This window comes from Tachysurus fulvidraco, chromosome 2, assembly GCF_022655615.1.
Source record: "Tachysurus fulvidraco isolate hzauxx_2018 chromosome 2, HZAU_PFXX_2.0, whole genome shotgun sequence".
Taxonomy (NCBI): domain Eukaryota; kingdom Metazoa; phylum Chordata; class Actinopteri; order Siluriformes; family Bagridae; genus Tachysurus; species Tachysurus fulvidraco.
Window position 1 is genome coordinate 5373172 of NC_062519.1, and position 13313 is coordinate 5386484.

Consider the following 13313-nt stretch of genomic DNA (forward strand, 5'->3'; position numbering starts at 1 on the left):
TCAGAGAGACAGAGCGAGCGACAGGCAGAGAGACAGAGCAGAGCGAGCGACAGATCAGAGAGGCAGAGCGAGCGACAGGCAGAGAGACCGAGCAGAGCGAGCGACAGAGCAGAGAGACAGAGCAGAGAGACAGAGCAGAGAGACAGAGCAGAGAGACAGAGCAGAGAGACAGAGCAGAGAGACAGAGCAGAGAGACAGAGCAAAGCGACAGAGCAGAGAGACAGAGCAGAGAGACAGAGCAGAGAGGCAGAGCGAGAGGCAGAGCGAGAGACAGAGCAGAGAGACAGAGCAGAGAGACAGAGCAGAGAGACAGAGCAGAGAGACAGAGCAGAGAGACAGAGCAGAGAGACAGAGCAGAGAGACAGAGCAGAGCGAGCGACAGAGCAGAGAGAGCGACAGAGCAGAGAGGCAGAGCGAGCGACAGAGCAGAGAGACAGAGCAGAGAGACAGCTAAACAAGCCTAAAAGCCCAAAACTCATGACTCCAGTGTAAAGGTTTTTTACTGCTTGTCACTTGCTTTTAAAGAAATCATGGTTGTGATGAATGCGTTTGATAACCAGAATATTCCTCTGTTTGTGCTGCAGGTGTTTCTACCCTGTGTTCTTTCACATCCAGATGTTGTGGGAGCTCGTGCTGCTCGGGGAAGCGCTGGTTGTCATGGCACCATCACCGGCAGAGTCGTCAGACACAGTGCTCGCTTTAGTCAGGTGAGTTTAAAGAAATAAAGGCTCAAGCGATCAATGCCAGTCATTTAATAATGCATGTCTTCATACTGAGTGAAGTGTTTTGTGTCTTTGATACGACATCAGATGTGCAGACGGCACAAAAGTGTAAAAGCTCTAATACTTATAATCAAGAACACGTTCTATACTTCATACTGTTTGTTTTTTTCCAAATAGCTGCATCGCACCGCTACGTTACTGCAGCGACTTCCGGCCATACTTCACCATCCACGACAGCGAGTTCAAGGAATACACGACTCGAACCCAGGCTCCGTAAGCTGCCTGCCTCACACCTTTCTCACACCGTTAGATCTAAATTAAACGGCAGACACGAATTAGACCTCGAGTGGTTTTTAGACTCGATTCCTTTTATCTGGTGAAATCGACTTTGCTACAGCGCGTCCCGTCCTTGCTCTCAAGATTCGTTTTGTCTGGAACATTTCAAAGACACTTTGTCAGGGTGATAGTAAGCCGTGTAACTGATATCGTTCTTAACCGAGTCAGTGTAACGGTGATTTACAGCATCTCACTGAGCGCAGCCTGACATTCCCGTCTCTCAGCATGGGATATTTTTTATTCTTTGTTCATATGAATAGAAAGCTATAAAATTTCTTATATTAATTATATCCTTATTTTCAAACTTGACATCTGAGGCCATGATTTCATTGCTCAAATCTTTTGTTTAAGTTTAGAACGGACAATAGAGACACTTAAGCACTATTCGGACGGGATTAGTTCTACGTGAGGACGTGGAGTAATGCAATTTTACCTCAGGACGTCTGTAATATTAATTGGCCAATTCGCACGGGACAAGACATCTCAGTAAATCTAGCAGGATTAGTATTACCTGAGGTCATTTTTCCGGACCTCTTTACAGAAGGTAAAAGTTGCCGTAATCTTTACTGACATAAGCACTATTCGGACGGGATTAGTTCTTCGTGAGGACGTGGAGTAATGCAATATTACCTCAGGACGTCTGTAATATTAATTGGCCAATTCGCACGGGACAAGACATATCAGTAAAACTAGCAGAAGTGGGAGGGGTAACTCGCTTTACGCACCACAGTAACCTCCTTGTCGTCATGTGCGTATGACGTTGCTTCCTGTTGTCACGTGCGCTAACAGACAACTTGGCGCCTCCATGCTTGAAAAACACATTTTAACACTTAAACAGGAAATGACGGAATTTTACCGTACATATTTACAGCGGGTCTATTCGGACGGGATTAGTATTACCTGAGGTAATTTTTCCGGACCTTTTTACAGAAGGTAAAAGTCGCCGTAATCTTTACTGACATTGTCCATAATGATTACCGATATGGCACATTCGGACAGGACTAAAATCACTGAGAAGCTCTGGTAATAATTACTTTACGCTCACATCCCCACGTAGAACTAGTCCCGTCCGAATAGTGCTTTTGACTCTGCAGCTTCTACATAACATCTCATATTTGCGCTGCGTTTTGTTTCCTTCAGGCCGTCTGTCATTCTGGGCGTAACAAATCCTTTCTTCGCCAAGACACTCCAGCACTGGCCTCACATCATCCGCATAGGTGACATGAAGCAAACAGGTGATTCATTCATGTTCAAAGAACCATTTAATAAACTCCCCCGATCCTACTTTTCTTAGTTTTGACTGACATCCTGTAATACTGACATCCTCACCTTAACCAGATTCCGAGAGCTTCAGTGTTGTGTTAAATGGTGCGTTAATAAAAACAGTGTTCAGTACGAGTCGTTTGTCGATATCGGGTAACCAATCGAGCGTTAGAGCCTGTAGCGTGCACATAAACATGCTTTTACATACGCAGCATGTTCGGGTCTGTTCTCCACCTTGGTGTAATTCTTGATCTGAGTGAGAACAGCAATCACACGAGAGCGTCTAAGAGAGCCGGTGTTGGTCTGATTCCAAAAACAATACGGCCTCGAATAAACCCAAAGGCAGGAAGTTCATTCAGACACACTGTTTGTTTTGTGTTGAACCATTTTTATTGTACACGAGCTGCTTAACTGACCCCTGGGGCACAAACCCAGCCAGAGAACTGGAGCGCTACAGAAATAGCGTCTGTATGGAGTTTGACACAACGAACACAAAAAGAAATAGAAATAAAACGGCCTGAAATGGGGAATTAGTTTATTTATAAAATAGAATTATCAGATGATGTATTGTTTTTCGTTGGGGTTGTTTTACGCACAATACACAAAGCTAGGCCCGATGTATGAATTTAATTTTATCCGTAAAGAGCTTAAAACAATGGACATCGTCTCCGAAAAAAGCTGTACAGAAACGTAACCATATAGAATAATAATTGCAACATTTCTAATTCAAATCGTTTGAGTATCAGCGAAAGTGAAATTAAGTACCGGCGTCCAAATAAAACGGGATCGTTGGTACAACGAGGGGTTTCTCCTAGTGACGAAATTCTAAGAAAATTCTTCGTAATGTTGTTTAAGATGAAGGAAAAGATCCTAGTAAAGAGAAAAGTTTTTCATAAAGCATCTTAACCCTTAGAAGGGATCGTTAGGTCAGGTGTTGGTGTAGTGAGGAGGACTTTTAAGAGGTGTAAGAATTTCTTTATCAGAGGAGAAAATGGCTGAAAGGTGAAGAGAGAATAAATGTTTTGTGTACAATATTTAATCACGATAGTTAGTTAAGGAGACGGTACAGATTAGACCGTGTAGAGATTATTTTTCGACCGGTCGTATTAGAGAGAACATCTCGGACACAGCGCAGAAACGCCACACGCAGGATATACGGCTCAGATTCGGCATTTAAAGTTGATGTGAAAAACAGATTTTTTTTTTATTTGTATTTACTTTTTTTTAGACCGTCTATGTCAGTAATCCTTTAGAGCAGGACGTGTGTTTTTACTAGACTAGATCAGTAATCCATGTGTTTTCGATTCCCTTCGATCAGAAATGGTCAAACAGATGAAAGTGAAGAAATTAAAGAATTTGAAAACTCTGGATTCCAAACCAGGTAAATACGTGAAGCACATATTTATTCTCAGAGACGAAACGTTTGTCGAAGCACTAATTATGAAATAAAGGTCTCGTGTTGTGTGACCAGGAGTTTACACCGCATACAAGCCTTTTCTGAACAAAGACGAAGACATCATTAAGCAGCTCCAGAAGGTCAGTGGATTTTGAATTTGCTTCGTCCTACACGACTTGTTCCAGTTGCTCGAATCTTGTTCTTTTTATTATTTTAAGGGAGTTCAGCAGAAACGTCCATCCGAGGCCCAGAACGCCATTTTGCGACGATATTTCTTGGAATTAACACAAAGCTTCATCATTCCGTTGGTGAGAGTGATTTTTTTTTTTTTCTCCCCAAGTCAGCGATCTGTTGGGTGTGTGAGACAGGTGACGGGTCACATGGATATGATTTGTGTTGGTGATTTCATTTTGTAGTTAAAGGGGTGGGTGAAAAATTTCCAAATCATAAGAAACTTTATAAATACAAAAGTCTGATTATTTCACAAAACTGTTGAAATTAAATTTTTTTTTTCTTATTCTTATTTTTTTATGTAAGGACAAAATATTAAATATGTGCTTGTTGCAGGAGCGTTATGTGGCCAGCCTGATGCCTTTACAGAAAAGCATATCTGCCTGGAAAGTAAGATTTATGTCATTCTTTTAATATATATATATATTTAATATATATATTTTTTTTTCTCCATCCATACACTGGGGTCCAGTTTTTTTGTTTGTTTGTTTTTTTGTTTTTTTAAATAATTAATTTTATTTTTGTTTGTTTGTTTTTAGATTGTTTATTTATTAATTATGCCATGCATACACTGGGGTATAGTTTGTTGTTGTTGTTGTTGTTATTATTTTGTTTTATTTATTTATTTATTGTGTTTTATTTCCTTCCTTCATTTTGTTGTTCTCACCTCTCAGAGTCCTCCTCAGCTCAAGCCGTTTGTACAGGACGAGTTCATGAAGACTCTGGAAAAGGCCGGTCCTCAGCTCACGTCCCGCCTCAAAGGAGACTGGATTGGTCTTTACAGGTACAGCACTTGTTTATTATTTTTATTTAGTTTACTTACAAGCAGAACTGACTCTAACGAGTAAACGCAGATGAGAGGTTCAGAGCCTCGCTCTGTTAGTGCTTTTCCCCTGACCTGCAAATGCTCATTTTGTTGCTATGACAACTTGAATCATTTACACAACTACCATGAACCCCTATGGACAGTCCTTTTTCTGCCATTATAGCCACATCTTTTCATGGCCATGACATGTAACCACCAGGCAATGGTGCCCTCAGCTGGGAAGAGGTCAAATTTGTCATTTTTATTGTTGACCAAAAGGTGGCGCAATTACCCCATTACACACGGCTGTGCAACATACTTATTTTCAGGCTTTTTACATTGAGTTATGTGAAGGATATCAGCATATTATAGTGTGCATGTGTGTTTGCATCTGTGAGGTGTGTGCGTTTGCATCTGTGGGGTGCGTTTTGTGTGAGATTAGGATTTCAAGCAGGATTTCTGTGCACACAAGTGTGCGCACGTGCACACAAACACGTGCACACAAACACTGACTATATGTATAGTGTGTATTTTTATGCAAAATAGTTTTTTTTTTTTACTAATTTTTTCATTACTAATTATTTAATAATTAAAAAGTACATTTTTTATTCATTGTTTTTGATGTTTAGTAGTAGTATATTTAGTTTTGATTAGAACTGATGTTGATTTTAACATGTTTATGCAAAAAGAAATGTGATAAAAAAAAATAAAAATATGAATCTTTTATATCCCATTAATTTAGTGGATGTTTTCAGCCACGGAGCTAGACGTAAGGGTTAAAGTGTTTGTATTGTGTCCAGGAGGGTTCAAATGAAGTGTATTTTAAAGTGCATTATATCCATAAATAAGAGCTCACGCGCTCCGGCAACAGCCCGAGTGACTGCTGCAGTGAAACAAAGTAATGAAAGTGTGTAAATTAACACAAGCCGTTCCTTTTTATTCTGAATCATTTTCTCTGTTATCTCCGTGACAGGCAGTTCCTCAAGTCACCCAACTTTGACGGCTGGTTCAGAAACCGCAGGAAAGAGATGATGCAGAAGCTGGAGGCCCTGCATCTCGAGGCGCTTTGCGAAGAGGTTAGAACTGGTCACAGTAAACAAGCTTTGCTGAAATATTCATAGAAAAAAAATGCCGAACGATTATCGCTGAGCTTATGGACGTCTTTGTTTAAGGATCTGCGACTACGAATTCAAAAACACACCGAAGTGGAGACGGTCGATCTCGTTCTCAAGCTGAAAGATAAACTGGTTTGTGTTTTTAGTTTTATTTTTTATTTTCTTAAAATCTGGATGCATTTTAAACATCGACTTTAAAAAAAAAAAACAAAGCCGGCTTTGCTGCGTCACTTTGTGAATGTGCTTCATTTTGTTTCCTCTATTTCCCCAGACGCAGGCTGAGCGAGAGCAGCTGCCGGTAAGCACAGGAACACTGGCCAAACTTCAGTCCCACATTGACTCTATTATCCTCTCGCTTCCAGATGACCTGCAGGGAATCCTGCACAAACCAGCCACACCCTGACCCTGAACACACACCCCTGCAGAAACAAGTACGAGGGGACTGAGCCAATCACAGTTTTGAGGAGTTTGGAGGGTTTAACACCAGAAATGCTCCACATAAGCTGTGAGCAAATTTCTTTCGCAGGTACAGTTACCCCTAGAGATCTAACGAGAGCGAAGGGTTGGAGCCGTGGTGCAATGCTGGCATTGCTGGAGCCCCGGAAGAGGCAGCACCAGCTCTCAATGACATTCTCTGCTCTCTACGTGAAGAGAGGTGTTAGGAATGTGCTCATTCTTAATATTGATGACTTTTTGTCTCTCACTGTGTGAGACTGACCTTTTGGATTCCCGTCTCATTTTTAAACACGACTGCCTGGACATTTACGGAGACGAACCGAGTTAACCATGTAAGAAGCATACAGAACGAATCTAGAGAGATGAATCTTGAAAACATTTAACGCAGTGTGGATTAGGTCTGTTTTAGATAACGGATTTAGGGTTTGTTTTTTTCCGCCCACCTCGTACATCTGAAAGCTTAGAAACCTGCACTCGTGTGATCAAATTATATCCGGTAGGTTTATGCAACGAAGAAACAGACACGGTTTTAACGAAGCTGATCATGATTTAATACATCGAGACGTTTCACACACAAGACCTTACGTATGTTTAGGACGTTAACACGTCTACAGGAGTAAATCACCTAATCATCTGACACTCAGCATTACATCAGGAGGTGCTGCACAGCATTAATGCCTTTTTAGAATGGATCTACTATTAAAACTTTAAGTATATAATGTCGGTCTAAAATCTCGTCTAAAGAAAAATAGGTTACTTTTTGGGTTGTTTTTTTTTTGTTTTGTTTTTTCTGATCGACAGACTTTTTTTTCTTAATAATTTTAAAAAATGTTATTGCCTAAGCTACAGGTTCCCAACCTCTGTGCTGAACAGTTTAAGCTCTAACCTACCTTAAATAAGTATCTAAATAGCTTTTGAGAGCATCACAGCACTAAAGCGTTCAGTTTAAACCGTTCTCTACGGACGGCTTGGGAACCTTCGGCAGAGGCAGACGACGTGTTTGCGAAAGGGCGCCCTCTGGGGGTCAGGTTAGTTTTGACCATTATAATAACGTACTGCTGAGTCTGCTATACTGCTGTACTGCTTCATTCTGATCTCTTTGCTTTTTAATTTCTACTCTCACATATTTTTTTTTCCCTCTGTCTGTTGATTACGATTATATCGAAGTATCTGACTAGAATTGCATGAAATCGAAGACGTCAAAGCGCCTAAGAGTCCTGCAGGAGTTCTTCCATCATGTGCCTTGAGATATGATGAGGAGCAAAATGTAGAAACGACCAAAGATACTGTTCTGTTCGGGGTGGTGTATTTTTTATTTCTTTTTTTTTATTATTATTATTTATTTTTTTAGCACAGAATCATTGACTGACACCTGAAGAAATATCGTCACTGTTCATTTCGTGTTACTTCTGAAGTGACAAAGCCGGGTGAAGAACGAGGTTTAGTTACTCAATAGCTCAGTGGACTGGATTTGCAGGCTTGGAGACTCGACGCTTAGCGGATATGACGGTTGGCTTTCGGTCTGAGACACAGCAGAACGTGCCGTACGCCTGAGCCGGTCGTTATTGGTTAGCGTAAAAGATGTCTGTTAGGCAACCACTCGTGTTTTATACATACAGAGGAGCTTATTTTAACATGCTTAAAGTTTTATATAAAAGTAAATTGATATTCTCTCGTGCATAACACACTTGTCAAACAGTATTTTGTAACACTGGTATTTTTGATCCTGATCATTTTTACAGTTAGACGGTTATGTAGTAATAAAGTCATAAAAGGGCGATGAACGACTCGGTGTATAGAGAAGCACAGGTATAATGTGCTTGCACCAGGTTCCCTATTTTGGCATTAATATTTTTTTTTTTTCCAAGAGCCATAACCACTAATAATGTTGCATACACTTTGTAACGTGAAGTTTACGCATTGCCTGTCTCCATGTTGTTGTTGTTTTTTTAACTGTAAATAAATATGCACAATCAGATGGTTTCAGGATTTCTTGACTCTGATCGGCCAGAAACAATGACAGGAGACTAGTTACGTGGTTTATATCGACATGCTGCTTCTAATATGTTGTGATTTCTATGGTAACTTGTTCAGTGTTCATCGTAAACAAGAATATGTCTGATTTAGTGAGGTGTTTGTTTCGTATTTAGTAACGAGTCTCCAGATTTAGAACTATGTACCGGTCAAAATAGTAAGATTATTAACAGCGTCTTCAGTAGGACGTGTCCTTCAGATTATCAGCCGTCAGCAGAAAAGAAAATCCGACCGGATTTGCATAACCTCGTGCGTCTACTTGTTCACGTTTCCTCACCTTGGAATGTTTTTTGTGTGTGTGTGAAAAACTAAAGCACTTTGCGAACAAAGAAAACCCAGGGAGGCGGTGCAGTTTTACGTCATGGCGTTTCCATGACGCTAGACAGGGATTTGTTAAGCAAATAGTCTAGCTTAAAGAGTCCATAAGAGAAAGAAAAATCCTAAAATGGCATGAATGCCAATCCTAGTAAGCAGTATTACTTCAACCATGTGTTTAAAATGTTTTTAATATATATAAATGTTATATTGCACACACACAGTAGAAATACACAGAGATGTGTTGCGTTTGATTCGACTAATATATAAAGGCACAGTAAGCAAATCTCAGAAGTAAACACATACGGACATATTTACAAAATATTGTAAAACTTTTCAAAGTGCTCATGATCCAGTCCTTCCCTTTAAATATACATAGTATATACTTTTGCATAAGGTTATAAACAGGGTCGTATTCGTGCAGTGTTATCGATTGGACACTTGATCAGCCATCCAGTCAAGTCCTTCGTATAAACCTGTTCCGTTTATGGCACAAGTCGACTGGACGTACCACTGAGAAGAAAGAAAATTAAATAAGATGGAAACCATTTTAAAGGTCGTCAGCGTTAGAGAGAAATCTGGTCACGTTCTTGTGATTATGTTCTACTCACAGTTCGTCCCTTCATGGCGTGCAGTCCGAGTTTCTCGGTCATCTCCTGGACCGGCATGGCGTCGGGCATATCCTGTTTGTTAGCAAGAACCAGCACGGCGGCATCCTTCAGCTCATCTTCCTCCAGCTGGATGAAAAGGAAGATGTGAAGGTGTCATGAGTTTAATTTATTCTTGTACATTAAACAAATAAGCAGAATGAAGGATTTCTTTACCATGTTCTGCAGCTCCAAAGCGGCTTCCTGGATGCGCTCACGGTCGCTGCTGTCCACCACAAAGATGAGACCCTGAGATGACAACACAAAATAAAAAAGCTTGTTTTCTAAATCTAATCCCAGAACCTCTAAGCAAGTAACAAGGTATAAGGTAGATTACAGATTAAGATGATCGGATCACGAACTCACAGCAGTGTTCTGATAGTAGTGTCTCCAGAGCCGTCTGATGACGTCCTGTCCTCCGACGTCCCACACGGTGAAGGTGATGTTCTTGTAATCGACCTTCTCGACGTTAAAGCCTGTAAAACAATTAATTAATTAATTAATTAATTATCACATTTAAAGGTGGGGTGCACGATGTTTTCTGAAGCATTTCTCAAACATCGTGCACCCCACCTTTAATGATGTAGTTTATGGAGTCTGACATGTGTTTATTGGGTTATTTATATTGTTACGGTATTAAAAAAATCTATTTCATATCTTTATTTAAGTTTCAGCATCTTTAAGGTCATCCATTCTTCCATGTAGAAGAAACCTTTTTTTATCGACATAAACGTTTTACTCGTCTTACCGAGAGTAGGGATGGTTGTGACGACTTCACCCAGTTTGAGCTTATAGAGCACTGTAGTCTTTCCGGCTGCATCCAGACCGACTTGAAGAGGAGAAAAATGTCATTCATTTCATTTCAGCTACAACTCGGCTTCCAGAAAGAGTCGTGTTACATTTAACCCAAAAGACACAACACTGTTTATCAACAATGACTTTTCCCCCTCAATTTATTTATTTATTTATTTTTAATTGACCATAAATTTTAAACATATTGTTATATTTCCTGTTATATTTCATGTGTGTTATAGATGATATTATGTTATAGATTTATTTTATTTTTTTACCAAACGAGTAATTCAGCTTGTCAGTGAGAAACCGAAACTCTTACAGAAAACCATTTGTTTCTGTTAAATAAATGTATGAACCCATTTTTTTCTTTCAAATACACACAAGTTCCAGGAAAAGTCTTGCTACTATTAAAGTAATAAAAACTTTAATTCATTTAAATCTGGGATACTGACAGAGCTGCTGTGATTGAAACTTCATCAACACCTTCTGACCATTCAGAGAAATCAACAGTAGGATTGAGAATGAGAAATGAAACTCACCCATTAATATTCTGACTGGTCTGTTCTCTCTCAGACGAAATAACAGGGCGGTGAAAAAGTTTCCCATAATGAAGAACAGTGGCTACAACTAGAAAAATGTTGATAGAGTCTGTGTGTGTGTGTGTGTGTCTCTATTTCTCGCTCTCTGTGTCTCAGTGTCTCTCTCTCTCTCTCTCTCTCTCTCTCTCTGAGTGTGTGTGTCTCAGTGTCTCTCTCTCTGTCTGAGTGTGTGTGTGTCTCAGTGTCTCTCTCTCTGTCTCAGTATCTCTCTCTCTCTGAGTGTGTGTGTCTCAGTGTCTCTCTCTCTCTGTGTGTGTGTCTCAGTGTCTCTCTCTGTGTGTCTCAGTGTCTCTCTGTGTGTCTCTCTCAGCGCTATGAGGAAAGAGCCGCACTGCCGGTTTATATAGCCTGCAGGTCGACACGCGCGCGCATCCAACACAAACACACACACGGACACAAACACAGCAGGTAAGTTTCACGGCAGGCAAGTCCAACGTGTTCCAAATGACGTCACTTCCTGTACTTTAGAAAAGCCTTTTCTATAATAATAATATTATACAGGGTGTCCCAAAAGTCTCCATATAGCGTTGATTAATTTTTTTTTTTTAAAGAAATTATACAAAATATAATTTTATTTTTCATGATTGGCAGTACTGTACAAGATAGACAGATAGATAGATAGATAGATAGATAGATAGATAGATAGATAGATAGATAGATAGATAGATAGATAGATAGATTTTACCCAAGTGATTGGTTTGATACTTCCTGCAAGGTGTGCGTGCGCGCGTGTGTGTGCGCGCGCGTGCGGCTCTTTGTCACCGAGAGAAACAAGTACAGATAAAAGAGAACAGATCACCGAATCCGTCATTGACATACTTTATTTCTGGCTTTGTTTATTTCCTTATTATTTGTTTATTTCTTATGGGTCTTACACTTAGAGCGCATTTCTCCAGTAGCCCAGGGAAAAGGCAGAGGAGGTTGCTGATGGGTGAGTGTATTCACTATTACTCCTACTGTGTACAGTAATACACACAAGGCTATTACACAACTTTGGATGTGTATCGTTTTTGTACAAAATACATTTTACTTGTGAAATCACATCTAAAATTAATCTCTCTACTCCAAGTCGGTCTGGATTCTGCTGGAAAGACTACAGTGCTCTATAAACTCAAACTGGGTAAAGCTGCTGCCACCATCCCTACTTATGGTAAGACTGTTGATATAGCGACTGTTATTAGACTGTTATTAGACTGTTATTAGTCGTCTAATGACATAACGTTAAACCCTACATTTTTGTCTCTGCTTTTATGCTGTAAATCAGGATTTAATGTTGAGACTGTTGAGCACAAAAACATTTCCTTCTGTGTGTGGGATGTGGGAGGACAGAAGACTATTAGACTGATCTGGAGACACTACTATGAGAACTATCCGGACACCATGGTGAGTGTATGATCAAACATCAAAAAAAAAATTCTCCATGCTTCCATGTCTATACACTGCAATTTTAATTTAACTTCAAAGTCGACTTTCAGGTTATCTAAAACAAGTCTGGTTTAGATTATGATCGGGTTACTGTTACCTCACTTGTAGATCAAGCGCTAGCAGATGTTCATCCCAACCATTGTTTTAAACATTAGATTGATGTAATCGATGTAAAAAACCTGTAAATATATTGTGTGTTGGCGCAGGGCATCATCTTTGTGGTGGACAGCAGCGACCGTGAGCGCATCCAGGAAGCTGCTTTAGAGCTGCAGATGATGGTAAATGGATCCTTCATACTGTTCATGATGTGCACTTAGCATTTGTCTTCATCTTGTGCTTGAAAATCATGTTGTTGTTTTTTTTGTCTTTAGCTTGAGGAGGTTGCGCTGAGGGATGTTGCTGTGTTGGTTCTTGCTAACAAACAGGATTTACCCAACGTGATGCCGGTCCACGAGATGACCGAGAAGCTCAGATTGGACACAATTAAGAGAATACCTGTGAGTAGTAAAGAAAATCTTATTAAATTGTTTGCATTGCAATGTTGTTTGGCAACTTTTTTTAACTCTATATTTATATCTCTCCATCTCTTTATTTCAGTGGTTCATCCAGTCGACTTGTGCGACAAATGGAACAGGTTTATATGAAGGACTGGACTGGATGGCTGATCAGATCACCAAGCGATAAAACAGACACCAAACAGATCACCAACCAATTTTATTTTTGAAGTGAATTTATTTGAAAGATATTGTATTGTATTTACATGCGTCACAGATGTTATGAATATTATTATTTTTTGTTGTTGTTGCATTGTTTGTCATGGGTTTGACAAATGGCTGCATACTTCAAATGAATCTGGTAATAAAAATATCTATTTTTACAAATACGGCTGCAATAAAGAGACTGTTTTGGGTTAGATAGGAGGTAATGAACAAGACATAATCATTTGAAATACTTTTTCACTACCACACGTGTGGACTTTGAGCAGAACGACCACAGTCCTTAAATGCATAAGAGTCTTCTCTCCTCGGTGGGGAACAAAACCCTTTAAAGAGCTTTTTAAAAAGTTTTTTCCCTGCTTGGAGAAAATAATATGTGATGATGATGATAATAACTAATAACAACAACAGCAATAATTATACTACAGTAATAATAAATCAGCTACCTATGAACTTAT

General features: G+C 39.7%; 3 protein-coding genes across 3 annotated transcripts in view; 2 read left to right on the forward strand and 1 right to left on the reverse strand.

The window, feature by feature from the left end:
• Positions 1-8300, forward strand: part of dennd6aa (DENN/MADD domain containing 6Aa) — a 33845-nt gene extending 25545 nt beyond the window's left edge. The window contains exons 10-20 of the mRNA XM_027167748.2: positions 585-707; positions 900-995; positions 2199-2293; positions 3640-3702; positions 3793-3857; positions 3936-4025; positions 4285-4338; positions 4623-4732; positions 5727-5829; positions 5926-6000; positions 6140-8300. Coding sequence (XP_027023549.1) covers positions 585-707; positions 900-995; positions 2199-2293; positions 3640-3702; positions 3793-3857; positions 3936-4025; positions 4285-4338; positions 4623-4732; positions 5727-5829; positions 5926-6000; positions 6140-6271 — 1006 coding nt within the window. The 3' untranslated portion in view covers positions 6272-8300. The remainder of the gene's footprint in view (positions 1-584; positions 708-899; positions 996-2198; positions 2294-3639; positions 3703-3792; positions 3858-3935; positions 4026-4284; positions 4339-4622; positions 4733-5726; positions 5830-5925; positions 6001-6139) is intronic.
• A 548-nt stretch (positions 8301-8848) lies between these two features.
• Positions 8849-10884, reverse strand: LOC113656470 (ADP-ribosylation factor 5-like). Its single transcript, XM_027167752.2, has 6 exons — positions 10655-10884; positions 10069-10149; positions 9687-9796; positions 9498-9569; positions 9285-9410; positions 8849-9186 (listed from the first exon to the last, which is right to left on the reverse strand). Exons 1-6 carry the CDS (start codon positions 10719-10721, stop codon positions 9100-9102), a joined length of 543 nt encoding a protein of 180 aa, XP_027023553.1. The 5' UTR covers positions 10722-10884; the 3' UTR covers positions 8849-9099.
• Positions 10885-10986: 102 nt separating this feature from the next.
• On the forward strand, positions 10987-13022 carry LOC113656469 (ADP-ribosylation factor 4-like). The gene is made up of 6 exons (XM_027167750.2): positions 10987-11645; positions 11784-11864; positions 11979-12097; positions 12346-12417; positions 12511-12636; positions 12737-13022. The coding sequence occupies exons 1-6, from the start codon at positions 11579-11581 to the stop codon at positions 12821-12823; spliced, it is 552 nt and encodes a 183-aa protein (XP_027023551.2). The 5' UTR covers positions 10987-11578; the 3' UTR covers positions 12824-13022.
• Positions 13023-13313: the final 291 nt, after the last annotated feature.

What these genes read in the sequence shown, in the direction of transcription:
- LOC113656470 (XM_027167752.2), bottom strand. Translation starts at nt 10,721, where the DNA reads ATGGGAAACTTTTTCACCGCCCTGTTATTTCGTCTGAGAGAGAACAGA. An exon ending in ACCAGTCAGAATATTAATGG is followed by an intron (nt 10,150 to 10,654) that starts GTGAGTTTCATT and finishes CTCCTCTTCAAG; the next exon opens with TCGGTCTGGATGCAGCCGGA. An exon ending in ACGCCATGAAGGGACGAACT is followed by an intron (nt 9,187 to 9,284) that starts GTGAGTAGAACA and finishes CTTTCTTCTCAG; the next exon opens with TGGTACGTCCAGTCGACTTG.
- LOC113656469 (XM_027167750.2), top strand. Translation starts at nt 11,579, where the DNA reads ATGGGTCTTACACTTAGAGCGCATTTCTCCAGTAGCCCAGGGAAAAGG. An exon ending in TGCCACCATCCCTACTTATG is followed by an intron (nt 11,865 to 11,978) that starts GTAAGACTGTTG and finishes GCTGTAAATCAG; the next exon opens with GATTTAATGTTGAGACTGTT. An exon ending in AGAACTATCCGGACACCATG is followed by an intron (nt 12,098 to 12,345) that starts GTGAGTGTATGA and finishes GTGTTGGCGCAG; the next exon opens with GGCATCATCTTTGTGGTGGA.